This window comes from Alligator sinensis, unplaced genomic scaffold (genome assembly GCF_000455745.1).
Source record: "Alligator sinensis unplaced genomic scaffold, ASM45574v1 scaffold3_1, whole genome shotgun sequence".
Classification (NCBI taxonomy): domain Eukaryota; kingdom Metazoa; phylum Chordata; order Crocodylia; family Alligatoridae; genus Alligator; species Alligator sinensis.
Window position 1 is genome coordinate 1,122,499 of NW_005842465.1, and position 21,431 is coordinate 1,143,929.

The 21,431-nt window shown below is 41.8% G+C and overlaps 1 protein-coding gene and 3 non-coding genes across 14 annotated transcripts in view; all 4 read left to right on the forward strand.

The window, feature by feature from the left end:
- The window catches only part of PUM1 (pumilio RNA binding family member 1), a 131,832-nt gene that overhangs the window by 75,783 nt on the left and 34,618 nt on the right, over positions 1 to 21,431 (forward strand). For 6 of the 11 annotated variants that reach the window (XM_006030837.3, XM_006030838.3, XM_025212497.1 and 3 more), the window contains 4 exons: positions 5,046 to 5,139; positions 6,924 to 7,040; positions 12,278 to 12,426; positions 21,112 to 21,250. In XM_006030837.3, coding sequence (XP_006030899.1) covers positions 5,046 to 5,139; positions 6,924 to 7,040; positions 12,278 to 12,426; positions 21,112 to 21,250 — 499 coding nt within the window. The remainder of the gene's footprint in view (positions 1 to 5,045; positions 5,140 to 6,923; positions 7,041 to 12,277; positions 12,427 to 21,111; positions 21,251 to 21,431) is intronic. The other 5 variants (XM_006030840.3, XM_006030841.3, XM_025212501.1 and 2 more) reach the window with 2 other exon arrangements.
- On the forward strand, positions 5,376 to 5,462 carry LOC112551450. The gene has a single exon (XR_003095763.1). It is a non-coding gene; the product is annotated as a small nucleolar RNA SNORD103/SNORD85 (small nucleolar RNA).
- LOC112551452 lies at positions 9,747 to 9,830 on the forward strand. Its single transcript, XR_003095765.1, has one exon. It is a non-coding gene; the product is annotated as a small nucleolar RNA SNORD103/SNORD85 (small nucleolar RNA).
- Positions 19,400 to 19,486, forward strand: LOC112551451. Its single transcript, XR_003095764.1, has one exon. It is a non-coding gene; the product is annotated as a small nucleolar RNA SNORD103/SNORD85 (small nucleolar RNA).

Sequence of the window (21,431 nt, forward strand, 5' to 3'; positions counted from 1 at the left end):
AATCAGGCTTGCTAACCTAGTGAGGAGGGCTTTAAACCAAGTATGTTGGTGGGTGAAGACCAAAGCCCTGAGGTAAGTAGGGAAGTGGAGACCTGGAGGAAGAACAAGCAGGAGGGGGCAGCAGCAGGGGAGGTGTTCTCCTATTTCCTGAGAAATCACAGCAATCGACTAGATCCCTTAGGTGCCTGTACACAAATGCATGGAGCCTGGGAAACGAGCAGGAAAAATTAGAAGTCCCCGCACAATCATGGAACTATAATATGATTGGAATAGCAGAGACATGGCCTGGAGCAGTCTCATGGATGAGCACAAACTGTTTAGGAAGGACAGGCAAGGGAAAAGAGGAAGAGGAGTTGCACTTTATGTGAAAGAGCCATATGATTGCTCAGAGCTCCAGTATGAAACTGGATAGGCCTGTTGAGAGTCTCTGGGTTAGGTTCAGAGGGGAGAGCAACAAGGGCGATGTTGTAGTCGGTGTCTGCTATAGACTACTAGTCCGAGAGAAGGTGTTGGATGAGGCTTTCTTCAAACAGCTAACGCAGGTTTCCCAATCACAGGCCCTGATTCTCATGGGGGATTTCAATCAGCTTGAAATCTTCTGGAAGGGCAGTACAGCAGTGCACAGACTGGAGGGTGTTGGGGACAACTTCCTGGTGCAAGTGTTGGAGGGACTGACTAGGGGTTGTGATCTTCTTGACCCGCTGTTCGCAAACAGGGATGAATTGATGGGGAATATAGTAGTGGATGGCAAATTGAGCAGCAGGGACCACAAGATGATTGAGTTCAGGATACTGAGGAAAGGAAGGATGGTGAGCAGCAGAGTAAAGATCCTGGACTTCAGAAAAGCAGACTTTGACTCTCTCATGGAACTCATGGGCAGGATCCCCTGGGAACCCAGTCTGAGGGGGGAGAGGAGTCTAGTGGATCTGGCTGTACTTCAGAAAAGTCTTACTGAGAGTACAGAAACAAGCCATCCCAGTGCGTAGGAAGACTTGCAAATACAGCAAGACCAACTTGGCTTAACAGGGAACTCTTCAGTAAATCATATCACAAAAAGGAGCCTATAAGAAGTGGAAACTTGGACAAATAACTAGGGAGGAGTATAAGAGCATTGCTTGGGCATACATGGATGAAGTCAGGAAGGCCAAAGCGCAGTTGGAGTTGCAGCTAGCAAGTTGATATCAGCCAAGGAAATATTTTATTGATGTACCCCCACTAAGAATGCTGTACTTGAGAGACTTGGTCCTTTTGCTTAAACACTTGATTATGATGATCCTTTCTCTGCTGCCACACCCTCCCCCTCCCCACTCCTCCCCAAAGGAACTCAAACCCATGTCTTCTAGATTTATAACACATTAAACTGGACAGACAGCAGAATGAGTTTGACTTGTTAGCTGTTTGTTTGGGGTATATGGTAGAAGTAATGACTTCATCCAGATACTCATTTTAAATCTCTCTTCCTATGCGGAATATTGAAGTAGTAAACCTACTCTTTGAGAGACAGACTCTGGAAGAGTCTGCTAGGTTTATCTGGCTGGAGAGCTGTGGCCTTTTCAGTCAAAAGGCATAAACATTTTCATTGTTAAATTCTCTCCCTAGGGAATAATGGAAAAGATTAGAAAACTTGTCCACTGTGAGAGGTCACTTACCCCCTCCCATCCTGAGTTCTGATACACATAGAAGCTGCCGAGCACTTTAATTACTGTTTCTGGAAGCAAATATATTAGTCACCAGTTTATCAAGTAGACTTACAAGGAGCAAAATATTTCTGGGTAAAGGAGCCACTCTGCTAATGGAAGGCTTTGTGTTGCTTCCTCCTTCAGTTGGTCATGCATACGTAAGATAAGAAACTTTTCTTGCCTAATACAGGAAAATTTTTCCCTGGGGTAAGACTGGTTGTGTTCTTCCCAATTTTTATGAAAACTTCATCAAAAGTGTTGACTTGTCAGGATCAGGTTAGCTTATTATCCACAGAAGGAAAAGAACTCTGAAACTTCAGCAAATCATTTTGTTTCAGCTGTGGATACAATGCTTCCTCTTTCTGGTACCCATTCTCTGAATGGCTTTGGAAAGATCTTTTTGGGGGGAATGGGAGGGATAATAGAAGTAAAATTTGGAATTTTTCTCAGAAAAACTCTCTTCCTGCTGCGGAGCTTTTCTAAAATTTGATTGAGCCTCGCAGCTATTTTGAGTGTAAAGAAATGGAGGGAACTTCAGGAGGTGGGACATTTACCTGTTACCCCTGACTGGTTCTGGCCCCAAGTTGCAAACCATTTGAAGTAGTCTTTGTAATAGATTCATGGGTCTCCACAGAAAGAGCAGTATATTTCTGTGTGTTACTACACAGAGGCTCTGTATGTGTGTGCGCTTGCACATGTGCACTCAACGAAGCAATTGTGTTTTTGCAAACAAGAAGGGAGCCAAAAATACAAAGGTGGAAGGTGGCAGGCACTAACATTCCTAAACACTTGCCCAGATTTTTCTCTCCATGTCTTTCCCATGAACAGGTTTTTCCTCTTTGGAGTAAGAATTGAGCATCTGGAGAATGTTAAATGGTTGTTCCCTGAGCCTTTGGGGGATATCAGTTCAGACTCCCATCATTTGTAGGTTTAAAGCATTCAGAGAAGTAATCGGTGATTAAGGCTGGATACACATGTTCAAACGGTCAGGGAAAATTCTTCTAGGTTTGTTCTCCAGGTAGAAAAATTTAATGTGGAGATGCCTGAACAGAACAAACAAAGCTGAGCCCTTGAAGAGAAGACCACTTGTAGGGCTGATGCTCCACACATCTTAGTATCCTCTGAAGACTCCCTCAATCTGCTTGGAGACAAATGGCAGCAGTATACTGTGCACCTCCGATTTGCTGACCCAGGCTGCTCAGAATCAGCCTGTACCTCCCTGCAGTACAATGTGGGATTGTGACAAAGGCATGTTTTGCTCCCTGCTTGGCTTGGAGTCTAGTGACTGATATGCCCCACCTGGGAGAAGGGTGGGAACAAAGCACCCTGGGATACAGAAAGACTGCTGTGGTTTCTCTCGAAAAAGAATGTGTACAGACATTTGCTTTCTCAGGAGAAATGCTCCCTGGTTGTTCCTGGGTTATTTTTCTCTTGGAGCAGCCATTTTTTGCTTTGAGAAAAACATGCTGAACATCTGTACCCTCATAGTTTTCTTCTGGGAGAGCCATACTCCAGGGAGAAACTGAATATCTCTACATGGCCTAAATCAGTGTTCAAACATCAGATCCTCTCAGCTGTTTTTTTTGAAAGGGAGACTCCTATTCAGGCTAAAGCTTTAGAGAACAGACGGAAACGTGGCCTGCTTTAGTACTCCACAAAATGGCCATTTGTCCCAGGTCTCCAGGCACAGGTTTTAGGATGCTGAATTCCATGAGCTGGGGAAGTAACCACAGTTCATCTGGAATGGAGGCTTAAAGTCTTCATCTTTATTTAGGCAGGCAAGGTTCTTTGAGTAGATGTGATATCTTTTATTAGACCAACTGATTAGTTGGAAAAAAGTTCTTAGCAAGCTTTCGGGTGCAGTCTCCCTTTGTCTCTCTTGGCATTCAAAGAGAAAAACCCTAAGAATATAGACATCACTGCTTTATTTAAGCAGTCATGTAGACACATTGGTCAGCTGTGTCTACATTATTTTTATTATTATTATTATTGTAGTCTTTTCTTTAAACAATTCTAAACTTTAAATTGAAAGTAACTATCCTTCTGCCTAAATCAGGTAGAAATATTTTTGGTCTAACATTGTACATTGAAATGGCCCTAAAGAAACTTCAGCTTTGTTGTCTGAGCTGTACAGTGAGGATAGAAGTAGTAAAAGAGTCTCTCTCTCTCATTTTTTTTTTTTTTCAAGGGGAGAAAGGTTCTATTTAAGATGGCTTGCTTCAGAGCATTGAAGGCAGTACACTGGGCAGATAAAACCCATTACACTGGAAGGCTAGGTAGGATCACCACTACTACAATTAAGGGATCTATCTGATATTCATATTCTCTGATGTTGGTAGTTGTTAGTTAATGCCCCACCATCAGCTAATGTAAAGTTCCAGAAGAGAAATGCTGATCATTTTGAGCAGTGCTGAGCATCTGGTCTGACTCATGAAGTTAACAGAGGAATATTTTTTGTTTGTTTTACCAGTCTAGATCCCTTTTCTCAAATTAGCATGGTCTTTGAGATGTTTTGTTTTAAAAGAAAAAAAAATGGCAACTTCTCTCACCATCTTAAAGTGAAATTCAAATCTCACACCTTACAAAATAACACAGAGAACTCCATTCAGAGATTCAGTTGAGCTCTGCAAGCTGATGAGCCTTGCATGTGAAGCACATGATGCCGCTGAAAAATCCTAACGTTTGGCTTCTATTTTCTGTCAGGGAAGAACTATATACTCCCATCTGTCTGGACTAATATAGAAGATCTCGTGCCCGTGTCTGCAGGGGGTGGAAATGACTTGACTTAACTGAGGGAAGCTTCTCTGTTGCTTGTTTAAACTTCTGATTTTTAGATAACGTTAATATAGTTAATTTCTTGTGAGTATCATCCATCCTGTTCCCAATTCTATATTCTACCTCCACAATCATTTGCAATCTTCTAATATTTCTCAAAAGCAATTGGCTACTTGGCAGTGTAATATAGTATTGTATTTAGTGTACTCTGTAGTAGCTGGGAAAAGTCTTGCACTTGCTCTTTGTAATCAAGTAGTGATCCATAATTGGGAGCCTTATGTCTTTGTTTAAATGGAAGAGAGATTTTCAGGGAATGGGCGATGGCCGAAAAAACATATGGTAGCAGAAACCTTTCAGGGTTTTGAAGGAAACCTTTGCAATGGGATAATAATAATTGAATTAAAATATTTTCATAAAAATGTTGTGATAAACTAATCAAATCTTTCTAGGTTTCCTTTTTAGACACTTCCATACCATAAAGACTGGCCAAACTTATGATAGGAAACTGTAGAGGGATTGCTTCAAAAGAAAGTCTGAGGATACTGGTCTAGTGCATGAATAAAGCTCTCTATCTGCTCTTTATCTCTTCAGTTGTTCCAAAGACCGAATGCGCTTGCTGTTCAGCAGCTGACAGCAGCACAGCAGCAACAATATGCATTGGCAGCTGCCCATCAGCCACACATAGGTAAGTCTTTCATTTAATGATCTGTCTTTATTGGATTTCTCTTGAGTGATGGCTGATACTTGCTGCTGACTATCTTTGAAATATCCCGGGGGTGGGGGTTGGCTAGGCTTTTTCAAATGTAACTGTGGTTTTTCTAATATGTGGGTGCTAGACATGTATTTTAGAAACAGACTATGTTTAAAGATTATTTTGCAAAATTTTGGTAATGCCTTATTGCATACTTTACAACATTCATGTCTGGCAGTGATGACACACTTGCCCTCACTGAGAACACAGTTCAATAATGAGAATGTTTCTTAAGTACTCATTTATTCTGAGCCAGACATAAATTGGGGTAACCAGGACATTGAAGTGAGAACATGGATTTTCAGTATAGACCTTAAACTCTGGTCTGAATTTTACATCTTACTGTAGTTTAGCTTTGCAATCCATTTTTATGTCTTCTCACAGGATGGAATTTCAAGTTGTTCAGGGTATAAACGTTTAAAATGCCTCTATTCAAATGTGTTGGTATTCACAGTATTCAAGAAAGATTGACTAGTGGAGTACTGCATTTAGTCTTGTATATTTGGGGGGAAATAGATGAGCTGCAGAAGGCTTGCTCATTGATGACAGTAAAATCTTTTAGTTGAGACAAATGTTTTATTTCTGTTTGTCAACCAATCAAATTAGAGCTGGAGTAATGTTGTAGCCTTGATGGTCCAGGTAATGTGAGCAGCAGGTACCTTTCAGGGCACTTCTACCCAAAAGATTATTTATATCTGTGCCAAATATACAATTGGTCCAATAGAAGATACCACCCACAAAAATCCTTGCCACTAACAAAATCCATTAACTATTCCAAGCCGTGTATGTTGCCCTTCATCTCTAGATCAGGTGGGCCTCTCCCCTTACTTGATGCCATTTTATGAAAGTACTTTTAATGTCTCAAGTGCCTTGAGATTCTTTGTCAAACTGGGTCATTTGACCTGCAGCAGAAAACTGGACTAACTAACCCTTGGAGCAGCTGTTGTGTTGCCCGATCCTAGAGCGATAGCATACTGCATACATACAGGGACACAAGGGAATTAAATCAATGCAAATTTGACCCTGAAGCAGGGCTAAAGTTGGAGTTTTGTTATATCTGTTACAGGTTTATGTACACATAATGATTACAGCTTTCCTGCTGCACCCTCCCAAGCACTCAAACAGCATTCTCCCCTGCTCCCTTTTGAAGCCAAAGTGTTGTCTGCCCTATAATCACAGAAGTGACTGCAGTGTAGTGTCTGGTATTCAAGCTGGTACTAAGATAGATAGTTATCTTGGGTTTAGGTAGTAATCTAGCCAAGGCAGCATGGAAACCAGCACTAGCTAGTTCACCTTGCTTTCCTGGCTACGTTTCTGCAGTGTGCTCTTAGTTTAAAGGTAAGCATCAATACTACCGAATAAAAATTAACTGAAATTTTTCTACTATTTTTTTTTCTAGCCTTTTTTTTCCCTTTAGGGGTGCCATGTTTTGAAATCAAGATCCGTTTGCCTATATATCATACCTTTCCAACCAATTTCACATTAGGTTGTTTAAATAAGACTGAAAACTTTAATGCCCATTGTCTGTAGCCTCCAGAGAACTGCATGTGAAAATGTATATAATTTGTCATCTGAAAGTGGCTGCCAACTTTTCTTACTCTTAAATCAGAGCCCTTCAAACCTATTTATGCTGTTCACTTATAGCAAGATGGTTAGCCAAACTGTTTTAGGTATTCTGGTAGGGCTGCAGTTCTAGTCAAGTTTGTTTTTACTGACAGGTATGTTTTCAGCAGGTTTAGCTCCTGCTGCCTTTGTTCCCAATCCATACATCATCAGTGCTGCTCCCCCAGGAACAGATCCATATGCCGCAGGACTTGCAGCAGCTGCAACATTAGGTGAGACACTTTCATTTGTTCATTGGATAACTCCTCTTTTTATGCCTAAAATGTTTTACATGCCAAAGTTGGTGCAGACTTGATTTAATCCTTTAACTGTGTATCGGTATAGCCTGGGAAAACTATTATAAACCTTATAACAGAATTTTTGTTTGCATTTTAAACCCTTATCCCTAGAGACTAAATCCTCTAATTAGGTATAAGTCTCAGTGTGGGTTATGCAGTTGAGAACAACTACAAAAAAATCCTAATGAACAACAGGTAAAGTTTTGCTGTTGGAATGTACTGTATTTTCTCGCACTTATCCTGCATGGTTTTCCCCAAAACCTGTTAGGGGAAAATTGGGGTGCATGTTATATGAGGAAAAGGGAACCTCAGAGGTCCAGAAACTTGGTTGGAGAGGAGTGGGGAGGATGGAGTGGTAGCATAGTTCAGTTGCCACAACTGGGAGCTGTGGCAATTATGCTGTTGCTGCTCTACTCCTTTCCTCCTGCCACTCACTGGCAAATTTCCAGACCTGTGAGCAGCAGCCCCGTGCATGCTGACTCTGGATCCATGTTCTGGGGTGGACGTGTGTGCCAAGCGTGGGACTGCACGTTGGCTCCGAGGCCGCATGCCAGATTAGATCTGGCACATGGCTTCAGAGCCAGGGTGCAGACGAAGATGTGGTGTGCAACTCCAGAACCAGCATGCAGGGTTGGACTTGGTACATGGATCTGGAGCCAGCAGGCAGTGAGCAAAGTCTGGGACTGAGTTGTACCCAGCACCCAGTGAGACTCTGTTCCCCTTGCGTCCAATCAGTCCATGGCTCCCATCCACCATATAGGGCTAGCAGCAGGTTTGGGAGCAGGTTCAGCTCCCTAGCTGCTGCCTCTTGCATACCTCAGTTGAAGATTCCCTCCCCATCCCTTTCAGGCTCCCCCTTAAAATTCAGTGTGTGTACTATATAAGGGGGTGTGTGAGAAAATACAGTAATCCTGTGTGATTGGAGTGTAGTTCTTTTGCACACTTTTTCTTATGCAACACTTGAAAGCCACAAGTTTTTGAAATACGCCTAGTGAATTTTAGGGAGACAGAGAGACTTTCCTGCCAAGAAAGTGTTAAATACAATTGTTTGCGGGGGGGGGGGGGGGGGGGTTGTTTTGTGATTTGCCACAATTAATCCTGCACCTATGTCTCCCTTCTCCCCTTTACTTTATATAGGGGACCTCTGAAGAATTTATTTTTTCTATTCGCTCAGTTATTTTATTCCAGGTGTTAGATCCCCGAAAGTCCCTCAGCAGCTCTGAGGCTTTTCACTGCTGCAAGTTAGTGCTAGCAACAGGGCAAAACTTGTTTAAACAATATGGAGTAAGATGCTTGAGGTTTAATTTTTTGCAGTTTAGCAGTTGTTACATAATTCTTTACTAGTTTTTTAACCTTTGGGGCCACCCAGAGGTCAAGTTCAGGTAGGATTGCCGCAAGTCTGACCATTCTCTGATAGAGTATATAAAACAGTATGTTAAGGATTATAATTTTAAGTCTCCTGTCTACCCTCTGGTTGTCATTTGAAGATGCATCTCAAATGTGCTTGGCACCTAGGAGGAAAAGAAGAACAGCAAGATTGATAGGGTAAAATCGCACTGTGTTGGCGCACAGGTTGAGCTTGCATGGAAGGAAGCCAAGAACAAGAGTACAAGGATGTTTGTAATAGTTCAGGAGTCAATTAAGTGTCATATGACAGTGATTTATGTATTTGTGAATGAATGAGTAGAACTGTCCAAGGGAAGGAAAAAATAATAGCTTAGTAATAGTAAACTAAAACTTTACAGTGGCAGAAGACCTCTGTTGTTTGTTTTCTGATAGAAAAAAAGTCAAGCCTGTAACTACATTCAGAAGTATAAAAATCAGTAAACCGATTTAGGTCTACTTTTTTTGTAGTAGTAGAGATGGGAGAAATGAAATCACTGAGTCTGGGCTGGTTTTATTGATTTTAGGTGACTTTAAATGAAGTGTCATGTGGCTAAATCTTTCACTACCAATTAAGATTATCCTAAGGGATATTGTATTCTCTCTCTGGGGCTGCCAGTCCAGTGACTCCCCATCCACAAACACCAAATTAAGTTTTTAAACGAGTATTGATTTGGAAGAGGGAAAGACTGCGTAGATTTGTGGAAGGGTATTTATGGGTTTAGTGTTGAATTATTGAAGGTGACATAGCTGGTTCTGTAGGACATTTAGGCAATGCAAAACACAAAAAGATTTTTGGATATTAAGAAAATAGGATACCATGACTTATCAACAGTTAACTGTTTGCGATTTAGCACCTTTACTGATACCAAATTCTGTGACTTTCTGATACTACCTGATGATAGGATTATATAAATGAAGTGATATTTATTGTTTGTACTGGGATCCTGGTCATAGACAAAGATGCCATTGTGTTAGATACTCTACAGACACAAAGCAAAGGCATATCATTGCTTCTAGATGCTTGATATCAACTCTTATATTTAAGGGAAAAGTTTTGCCAAAAGCTTATTGGTTCCATGGTACTCCTTGAATGATATGTTCTGAAAGGAATATTTAAGTGAGCTTTAAGACTCCGATTTTAATGGCACAGTGCAATAGAAGGCTTGACTTCAAAAGCCCAGGATGGTGTCTTTTTTATGTGATCTTAAGTGTAAAGCAAGGTCGGTCATTCTTGAAATGAAGAAAAGCTGCAAGTCTGGCAGCGGTGACACATTTGCCCTCACTGTGAACACTGTTCAGTAATGAGCCTCGCCATGTGCTCAGTCCAGCTGAGCCAGACTTGTAGGTGTGCTTGGAACGCTTTGTGGAAAAGCAGTCTGCAAACTTGAAGAACTTGTCTCTTTTTTTACATTTGAAGACTGTGACAATTTTAGGGAGCAGCCCCTAGTCAGGAGTTCAGATTGTGTGCGTGTATGGTAGTAGAACTAAAATTAAACTAAACTATGCTTCCTTTGGTTTATAATAGAGACGGCAATATTTATCCAAATGAAGACTGTTTGGGCAAGTTGCCCGCGTTTCTTTAAAATTGAGAATATTGTAGCTGCCTTTCTCTTCAATGCAGAATTGTGGCCCTCAGAAACCAGTGGTTCCATCATGCCGTGACTGATCTGCTTTGATTAGGTATTGGCAGACAGCAATCTACTTCAGTGTATGTGCCCTTGGCTGCGTAGGTCAACATGGACAATAGCATTCTGGGAAACGGGCAGTAGTCTGTATTGTGTTCATGTGCGGTTGTGACAGGAATAAAAGGCATTTTCACGCATAAAATATGTTTGTTACCTAGAAACAGATCTGTTGAGTAAGCATAATGGTCCATTACCACGTGATCAATATGGTGACTGTGGGCTCTGTGGCAGAGCTCTAGAGTGAAGTGTGAACTTTGCCCACTCTGGATTTATGGCTTGCGTACTGGCATTGAAGCCTCGGCTACTCATACATGGCCTCTGCAAACAGCACTGGGGCTGTGATGGGTGTTTAGATGCAACAATTGGTGCAACGTAACCCCTTGTAGAAAGGCAAATTTAAATGGGTTAAAGGCAGCAAACTAAGAGTAACCATGTTACTGTTGGTGTGACTGTTGCTAAATTTCAGCATCTTGCAGCATAATACAGGCTGTTATCTGCAACCAATGCACCCTAGTAGTTTGCACAGATTGAGTCCAGACTGCAACAAAATGAATTGCTCTCAAAGCACTTCAGTGTGATTCTTTTTTGAGGCAAATATACATTTTTATAGATTCCTTTTGTTCCCTTCGCTGTGCCCAGATCTATTGCCTGATGGCTTCTTTTTGTATCTTCCTGTTATTACCATCACTCCACTTTGTGTGCTGCATCTTGGAATAGTTCACTGCTTCTTGCGAGCCAAGTATCCACATTCTCTTCATGCGTTTGTTAAATGTGTTCCATTGGCAAAGTAATTTTTTTAATTAATTCATGAGACATAATTATGGGTTTTTTTTCATTACAACATTTTGTAATTGAACTTTCATCAAGTTAGTTGATGCATTATGTATTTGAAAGCATTGCTTGTCTGTCTTAAAATATAAGCCATTTTTCTTTGGCTTTCTTCTTGCTGTCTGAGTTTGAATACTCCTTTCTGATGCAGTGTAAAATGTAAACCAGACACAATTTAAAATTTAGTGGTGTGTATATTCAGACAAGCATGTTGCAATCTAAAGTCATTTTCATTGCAAGAGTGAGTAACATAACCTTTGAGATAGGCTTTGTGTTGTACTTAAAAAATATAGAAATTAAAAGATTTTTATTAACCTTCTACTGATCTTTGAAAAAACAAAACATATCAAAACATAAAGCAGACAAAATGTATTGCTTCCAAACACGGTTCCATTCGATGGAACACATTGTGCCATTAATTGCAGCATACTGCTTCCTTGTCTAATTGTATGCCAGTCTTCCTTGAATAGATTTATTTAAGAATGTAGGCCAAGCCAGTCATCACCAAAATAACTGTGTGCGAATCCTGGAAGTTGATATAACCCACCTGAAATGCAACAATTCAGATTTTTCTGTTCCTACTTAAGGTAAAATATATATAAATGTATTGTTCTGTAAATGTGCCCTGCAGCATAAAGACAATCTGGCTTTTTTTAAATTTATTTTTTGCTAGTTAATCTATTTTTCTTTTTGCTAAATAATCTAGTCGTATACGAAAAGGGCTTGAGAGACTTTAAAAAATAAAACAGGCACCTTTTTAAAAATACGTTTGGACAGTTAGACAGACATTATCTGTCCTGAAAAACTTTTTGGGTTGACTGCAGAATGACATGACAAACCAAAGGACTTATGAGAGCATAGGAGACTTTGAGCAAGCTGTATCAAAAAACCTGCACTTATACCTAGGAGTTGCACTTTTGGGCTAGGATTTTTCTTTGTTAAAGGTTTGTCATTTCCCCTTTTAGTTAGTGTCAGATCACAGTAAAAGAAAAATGGTTTGAGTTTCCAGCGAAGCTGTGAATGAGCAGAATTGATAAGCTGGGTGTATCTAAAGCAAAAAACAAATGGAAGAAAAACCTTCAGGCCCTGCTTGTACATTATCAAAAAGGAGTTTATATTAAATGGCACAAACCCATAGTAGTTTTTAAATACTTTGTCACGTTAAAGATTTGTGAAATAAAGTATGATGTGAGCAGGTATTTTTGATGACTGTTTTGGTGGCAGCTCTTGTTTTATTACAGAAGTTGACTGAATTCCCCTTTGGCATTTTAGGTCCTGCAGTTGTTCCTCATCAGTACTATGGAGTACCCTGGGGAGTGTATCCTGCCAGTCTTTTCCAACAGCAAGCTGCTGCCGCCGCTGCTGCAACTAACTCAGCAAATCAGCAGACCACTCAACAGACCCAGCAGGGGCAACAACAGGTAAGATGCAGCATATTTTCCAGGTACAGTTGTTACCTTCAATTTGCAGTAAGAATGTTGTTAAGACATTGCTATTTCCAACTGTAGCACTTTTGCATCAAGAAAGGGTTAAACATGTGAAAATCCTTTAGGCCCATTAAAAATGAGGGAGATAAAGTATCTGCTGTAAATTGTACAGTGGGATTATACCTTTCTTTCCATGTTTTGGAGTTTTCTGCCTGTAGTCCAATGATTCTTAACCAGGGTGCTGCAGTACCTTGAGATGCCTTGAGATAAAACCAGAGATTTCCATAGGAGTCCATAAAGTTAAAAACATTCTGCTCCATTGTGGGCTTTCTGAGTTCTTTGCAGTAGAAGAATTGCTTTAGGTTTTTTGGGGGGTAATTAAAAAAAAAAAAAAAAAAATGAAGTGAAAACTAAGAGCTGGCATTTTCCGAGGAGTGCCTTGAATTCAACGAAGGGAGCTTTGACTCTATATTGATTGCTAACTACCGCTGTAGACTTAACAAGCACAAACTTTAGTAGTGTTGCTTGCTGCCAGTCTAGAGTGGCAGCAGAGTGGGTGAAAGGCAGCCAGGAGTCAAGAGCCTTGTGCTGGTACAGGAGCCGCTTGGCTGAAGCTTCTTCCTCCCTGCCCAGACTGATGCCGCAGGAGGACGAGCCACCATTGGAGGTAAGTGGAGCTGATCAGTACCTGAGCAGCTGCAGCGGTACCAGGAACAGCCCTGCTGAAAGCACTGGGCCTGGGCATGCATGTGTTGTGTCTACGCCAGGCGGGAGCAGGCAGGGCTTGGCTCCATGTGGAGTGTCACAGGGGCATCTGCGGACTGCACCACCCAGGCGAGCTGTGTTGTACATGCCTGCTCCTGCAACCCAGCATCTAGGCAGCCACTTCCCCCCACCCCCATGGGGCAGGGGCATGCAGGCAGTAGACCGAGGCTCTGCCCCTGGCACTAGCCCCACACTGTCAGTGCTCTATGATCCCGGCCTTCCACTCGCATCCCCCTCGTGAACACCACTCTCTGTCCACCTGCAGCACCATCCCACAGGAGTTTTGCTGAGTAGTTGTTGGGGGGCAAAAGGGATGCTAACCTGGCCCAGAACAACTCATCAAAACTCCCTATGTGGCCCCCAGGCCCAAATAATAGCCCACCCAGAGCTATTATGAAAAGAGGTTATTTAAGAAAGCTCTTTGCTGCAGATGAATCAGACATCCTGCTAAATGCATTGGAAGTTGTAATGAGGAAAACGGTAAGTTAGAAATGTTAGACCCCTTCTACACATGTAGGTAATGGCATGATTGGATCTAATGTGCAATCCACACAATTGCACCTCCTGCCATGCCATATGTGCATGGCAGGAGGTGTGATTGTGGAATCACATTAAATCTAATCATGCCTTATTGCCGATGTAGCGGGAGCCTGATCCTGGGCTTCCTCTGCACCGGCTGGGAGTGACCCTCCTTTGCTGACAGGGCTCCCAACTGCCAGGACTACACATAGTAGGGACTGAGAGCCCCTACATGTGCAGGACTGTCAGCCCTGCGCTGCTGCAGTCTTTCAGCCACAGGGGTGCATGGAGCACCCCGCTGCTTGGAGATTGCAGGAGCTGCAATCTCCCAGCCGCTGCCTGGAGCACCCCTCCAGCCCTGTGGCTGGGAGACTGCATTGACTGTGATTTCGAGCCCCAGGGGTGTGTTATGCTCCCCAGTGTCTGGGAGATCATAGCAGCTGCAGTCTTCCAGCCATGTGATTGCCTACATGTGCAAATAAAGCTGGATAGAAATCGCCTATAAAGTTGGCTGTTACCTGGGATCCTGGTTTTCTCTGTTTAAAAATCACAATTTATCAGATATGCAAGGTCTCTGATAAAAACCTCCAAAATCCATGATTAAAATGAAATGCCACTGTGTGTGTGTATCCATTAAACACAATGTTTTATTGATATATTTACAAATTTAAAGTAGTTTGGAAGCCTACCAGTGCCTCAATCACTATAATAAAATAAATTCTAAGTACCTGTAATTTTCAGTATTTGATTTTGGGTTTTTTAACCTAGAAAAGCAGAGCTCCCCCTGTCCCCTTAGCTCTCCAGGACATAGGTCCAGGCCTCTCATTCCCAAACCAGAACCCCTGAGCCCTGCTGGGTGCCCCCTTACTCCGCACCCACAGCCTCCCCAGCCCTGCCAGAGGGGGCCTCCAGCTGCCAAGTTTATGGGGCCAGGGACCCGAGTCTGCAGCCCCATGCCCCCTATAGCAGCACCCGAGTCCTGGCTGCTGCCCATTGGAGATGGCAGCTGCTGTGGTAGTGCGGAGCCTGGCTACATACACGCTGTCTGCTGTGGACTCGGATTCCCCACCAGGCTGTCCCCACCCAGGAACTCCATGGCCCAGAGGATGGTACCTGACACAGCGGGACAGAGCAGGGCCAGGTGGCAAAGGACCCTCTGCCCACCTGGCAACAGCGAGGGGCACGACTCGGCACCACCACCCCTTCAGCTGCCAGGCAGAGAATTGAAATTATGTATGTGCTCTTGATAAAAAAAAAAAAAGTGGGCATCTGTGCAAAGAAATAGTAGTAGAAACAAATTGGGTACCTCTTACAGCAGCAGCCAGAGCAGTTGCCTTTGGCTGTCCTCAGCTCTGTTATATCTGTTTAACCTGATGGAGACAGCTTAATCTTAACATAGTTTCTTCACGCTGACACATTTTCTCAACTCAACCCAGTTGACAAGGAGGGCCGTGGTCTGTTTTGCAGGTTTTGTCTTGGTATTTGTTCAGCTTAAATGTTATGACATGTTTTGACTTGTAGCTATTCTGCCTGCTCATTAAATTTTGGTTGTCCAGAAGAAAAGAAGTATGTATGGCACACTAACAAGAATTTACAGAACATGGTGATCTAAGTAACATGAATGAAATTTTGCTGTTGACGAGTGCATGCCCTTAAAAGGAGCAGTATAAACAGCTTGTGAGCACTTTTATCAATGACTAATTCAAAATACGTCTTTGAGTGGGTGGGTAAAGGAGAAAGGGGAAGGCTTATATGACTTTTGGAAAGCCTGTTGAAGCTACCTTTTTGAAGTGCAACAGTAGACACAAAGCAGACAACTTAAACTATTGACATTATAATATGTGGAAAATGTGATAAACTCTATATGATGCGTCTTCATTTTGAATAACGTGTTCAGTTTTAACTCCCTCTAGAAAACTGAAAATTCAGTTTGGAAAAAAAAAAACCCCAAAGAAACAACAGAAACAGTGATCTTTAAGTATCTGTCAGGGGGTTAGGAGAAAACTACTGGAAAGAAGAATGAAAGAAGAGATGTAATATAGAATAGATTAGCTCTGTGGGTTCCATTTACATGCAAAAGAAAGAGGGAATTTAAGATTATTGAAGTAAAGTGAGTGAATGACTTGAAATCCTTTTTTACATAGGAAAGTACTGTAAAACTCTTCTGTAGGATAATTTTGGACTAAATCATACATATCTAGGAAATAGTGTCTGAAGTTTGTATGGGGACCAAATGACAAGCTGATCAGAATATACTTCCTCATTTATATTGTCATGGGCAGATTTAGGATTTTGAAAAAAGGGTGGAGGGGTGTAGATGGTGTGGTGCATCGTCACATATAACACAACACAATTTTTTCCCATTAAAAAGAAACCAGAAGCTTCACTAATAAGCTAGGGGCCTAGAGCTATATTATTCAATTTAAGATTGAAGCAAAAAAAAGCAACTATTGAAATGTGCATTAATTTTCTATATTATGTATTATATATAAACACAACAAGCCAGACAAAAATAATCAAAAAATGTTGTTTCATTAGCCCTGTAGTCATTATAGTTAAATGTATGTTTCTTTTTTGGATTCATAAAACAAAATCTAGCTTTCTTGAGCATCTTGACAGTGCTTCCAATGCTTCATTGAATGTTATTTCCACACCTGAGCTAATGTTCACCTGAGTTTAACATTTTCACACCTGAGTTAGTGGTTGTAGCTAGAATTAAACGGTCCACAGGGCTGTGAAATTGGGAGCTACGTTGCCAGGAGCAGCTAACAGATAGCAGAATTGCAGAAGTAAGGATAACTTGAGTAGTGGAACCATTAAAGACCATTTAAAAGGAAAGAGGGTTGTTCCCATCTATGGAAATAAGGGTTTAGAAGGAATCATGTAGATTCTTCTAAACTCAAGTAGAAGTAGATTATAATGAGTCATCTGATTCGCTCACTGCTGTCTGAATAGAAATGCTGTTGCCACTGCCAGGCAGTTGGCTTTAAACTTCATATGGGTTAGGAATCAAAATAGTGTGCAACTGTACCATTGCACCTCCCCCTGGATCCACCCCTGTCCCTTTATAAGATAAGGTTTGTTACATTTTTATACTCCTTCTGAAACAGCTGTTTGTAGGTTGTGGACATATAACCTTAAATATTTTTTTAAAAGGAAACGGATTTTGCTACTTGGGAATGTGCATTATTTGTTGTAGTTTAACTGTTGTACTGAACCTCCCTTATGCTAATATAAATGACTTAAGCTGCTGTAACTTCTAAGCCTGTTTTCTTCAGGTCTGAAGTTAGTGTTTTAGCCCCATTTATACCAGTCTAGGAGCAAACCGACATAACGTTTATATTGGAACAGGTTGTAACATGATGTTACCCGTTATGCATTATGGGAGAGAATATTGGAGTCGATGAACAATAGGTTTGTTTCAGGATGAAAGTTAAATTTGAAACCACCACCACAACAGGCTATGTATATTAGTAATGTAAGATATAAAGCATAACTTCATGGAACAGAACAGCTTGAAAATTCTTTAGCTTGGCTAGTTATTAATGCTAATTAAGCAAAGAGTAGTGCTTTTGGTACCTTCATTATTAAATCACAGCCCTAATTAGATGAAGATGGAGAAAACATGGAATTAACTTTAAAGCAGGGATATTGTAAGACGAAAGATCAAAGCACTAATATTGATACTGATCGATAATTACATTTTTAACTCAAGGCCTGTGTTTATTGGAGCAGAGTGAAAATAAATCTTAAACTAATTTGTATCTGTATGGAAAAATAAAAAGTTAGCCTGGTAATCTGATCAGTATTTTTTTTGTTGTAGTTGTTTAAAAATAACTCTTAGACTAAAGTTGTAACAAGTATGTAATGATTCTTTAGCTTGGCTAGTTATTAATGCTAATTAAGCAAAGAGTAGTGCTGATTCTGTTGCTTCTAAATTCTCATAGAGTACCACAGGTTTCCATTATTATAGCGATGAGTGGAAATAGTGTCCACCCTTACGGGTGTATTCAGACGAGCACGGACATGTGGTATGTGGCGCTGCAGACCCGTCTGCTGTGCCACACACTGCACAAGCAGACGTTCCTCGCACTGCTGCTTAGCAGGGAGGGGAGGTGGGGGGGTTGACCCCGAGAGATCCTGGGGTCAAAAAACCCTATGCCTTTTTTAAAGTGGGACGGCACATGTGGCAGAAGCGTACACAACCCAAAACTGGAGCCTGGCCAGCCAGAGCCACGGTCCTGCAGCTGGCCAGGCTCCGTGCTGCTTGGTCGCCTTTGCTGCAACTCCTGGGGGTCCCCAGGACCCCGGGTAAGGCTGCTAGGGCCAGTACGGTTGCTGGCCCCAGCCTCCCCTACCCCACCTGGGGTAATGTGCTGTGTGCCAGAGTGGCATACCTTGTGCCACTGCTACTTGTCCCTGGGGAAATGCACGTTCCCACTCGTGGGGACATGCCTTATGAGCTTATACCTTAGAAGCAAGCTGAATTTCAAAATCCACATCAGCTATCTCAGGTTATTTAGCTTGAACTCATACAGATGCCCAGAGATTGTAAATTAGACTGGTTTGAGATTAGAAGCTACTGTGTTTAATTTAGGACCAAGGTTGAAAGAGCCCAGTGCTAAAACAGGGTAGACTTCACGGTTTTATCATCCAGTATCTCATGATACTTCAAGGCTAGAAACTAGCCAAATCCATTATACCAGTGGCAATTAGAGAAGCTCTATCTTAGCAGTAGTATACAAAATTCTTTTTTTTTTTTAATTTTTTTTAGCCCTTATTTCTGAGTTATGAGATATTGGACCTTACATCCTTAGTCTAGTAACCTTCTTCCTCACTGTAGTCATCGTATAAATTTGGCAGCTGTTACCTTGAAAACCATTAATCCAGAAACTAACGCTTTATACCATCTTAAAGCCGTTTCAGCTTATAAAAATAGTAATCCTTCATGCTAGTGATTCTGGACCAGTGATCAGAAAGCGAATGCTTTGCTTCCTGACACAATTAATCCCCAAACCTCTTCATCTTTCATGTCGTCAGTGAGAACAGACTGAGTAGAATTCCTGCACTTACACCAAGAAATATGCATATAGGGGAAGCAGAAGAAACTATGTGCTACAGACTTGTGCTTTAGGCTTGACATTCAAAGTAGAGGCCTGTCCCCTATAGGTGTGCACTGAAATGGTTTTTGCAGTAGTTATAGGCTATTTCAAAACATAACCACAACTATAACCCATAGAACCCTCAATTATTTTTGTGACTAGAAAGATGGATGCAATGTTTCTGATTTAACAGTTGAATGCAAGTGTCTGTGTATGTGCGTGTGCATAGTAGAACCTGGATCATTTGTATCCACGTGGTTCACAACCTGCTGAATTGAGGATGAGTTGTTCAGCAGTTTGCTGCAGCCTTGCTTCAGAAGACACTTATTTACTACTCGGCTGGATCTCATCAGCAGTCTGGCACAGCTGATTAGAAAAGCAGTAGCAATAGGGATAAAAGTCGTGGCAAGTTTCTTAGCTGTTTGGCATGGTTCTGCATACCTGTGTTTACTATACAGACCTTCATCTTTATAGAGAGCTAGAAACCTAACCTGGGGAAGTATCTGGGTTTCTTTCTGAATTTTTTTAGGTGGAATTAATGTTTTGCCCTTGTTCCTCTGTTCTTTAGTTGTTTTCAAAGGTCTGGCAATGATGACACACTTGCCCTCACTGAGAACATTGTTCAATAATGAGAACCTTGCTATGTACTCAAGAGGAGCTGAGCCAGAAATTTTGGAAACCTGCTACAATGGTGTTTATGGACACTTTCTCTTTTATACTTATGACCTCATAAGAGGTAGCAAATGCATAGAAGCAGCAGTATTTCACTTACTATAGCATGTCCTGTTATACGAATTCAGCACAATGCACTAGCATTGTGCATGCTCATCAGTTCGGTGAAGCTGTTGAAACCACGTAGACTGGAGTAGATTGGAAGCGGGATGAGCTCATGTTAAACTTTGATAATAAAAGAAAATCTGCAGAATATATTTTTAAGGCGTATGTTACTTTAATCTTCTTGTCCATTCTGCTGATGCTTAAAATGTGTGTTTCCTTTTAATAACTCAGGAGACATTTTCCTGTGGTGTATGATTACAGAATGTCAGTAATATGTTTGGTACCATGGGACAGCTTTTTAATAAGGTTTACTTGTGAGGGTGTGCTGGCTTGTGTTAACAATTGACTGTAAGGCTTTGACATATGATCACCCTATCGGGGAATGGCAAGAAAGGTCAATCCTGATGTCCCTTTGAAGAACAGCATCCTGTTATTAATCTCAAGAGCGACATGTTAGTATATGCAGTTTTTTGTCATTATTACCTATGACTAATTGTCATGTCATTTTGTGGTGGTTTCATGTTTGGATCTACCACTTGGAAAACCCAACTCAGCTTGTGTCATCAGCCTAAAGGTCAAGCTAACCCCAAGTCTTTCTGTTTAAGTTGTTGGTTTAAATGAAGTTTCTATATGCAGGAGCAGCCAAACACCTTCAGTAGGGCAAATATGATGAATAACCATCTTTTTCCAGTGTTGTTATGTGTTTCTTAAATGGGTGTAGAGTGTTTCAGGTTAGACGTGGAGGGGGAACAGGAAAAGGCCAAGAAGTGATATTTTTCTGAGTATAGGTCCAATAAACCTGAGAGGAGACATGCCATAATGTTGTGAAAGCAGCTGTGTCTATTTTAATATAATTAAGCCTTTCCAGTATAGCACTTTGTAAGTGATAGTATAGTTTTTCTTCTTTCTATTTTAATGAATACTCTGTCAGAGTTGCCATCTTGCATAGAAATTGTAACCTGATGAAGAATGCCTCGTATTCAAAAGCTTGTCTAACTCCATTCCAACTACATAGTTGGTCCAATAAAAGATATCACCCTGAAAAATCTTGCCTCTCTCAGAAATTGTAGAAATTATTCTCACTTATTCTCTAGTCCAGTGGCCAGCAACCTTTTAAAAAGCTTCAGGCTGGAACAACCCAGCCCTGGTTTGAAGTGGGCCAGGTGGCTTTAGCAGCGCTTCCACCTGGTGGGGAGCTGCATGTGGGCCAGGCAGCTGGAAGCTGTGTTCTCACTTACAAAGCTTTTGCCCTATTCCTCCCTCCCCCTCCCAGCTCTGATGCAGTTCCCCACTAGCTAGAAGCTGTGCTCAGACCAGTCAAGTGGCACGGGGGTGTGGGAAACAGTGATGCTGTGAGTGCAGCGTCCAGCTGCCCAGTCTTAGTGCAGTTCTGTGCTGTCTGGTCCTGGCGTGGGCACCTGCAAAGCTCTCTGGCTCCATAAGCCAGATCCTGTTGGTGACCCCTGCTCTAGTCTCAAAGCAAACAGCCCAGTCAGTGATCCTATTTCTCTCTCAGGTTCTCCGTGGAGGAGCCACTCAGCGTCCTTTGACCCCAAATCAGAACCAGCAGGGACAGCAGACTGATCCACTCGTAGCAGCTGCAGCAGTAAACTCTGCTCTTGCATTTGGACAAGGGCTGGCAGCAGGGATGCCAGGTATGAACTCTGTTAATGCCAGTTAAGGAAGTTACGTAACGAAACTAATTTTCTCAGAACCATTTTTGCTTTAAAACTGAGCATGCTTGCCCTGATGGTGACTTTGACTGGACAGCGCTTCGTACATTCTCGTTAGTTTGAGGGTTGGCAAATGACACCCCCCCCCCCCCCCCCGCGCGCC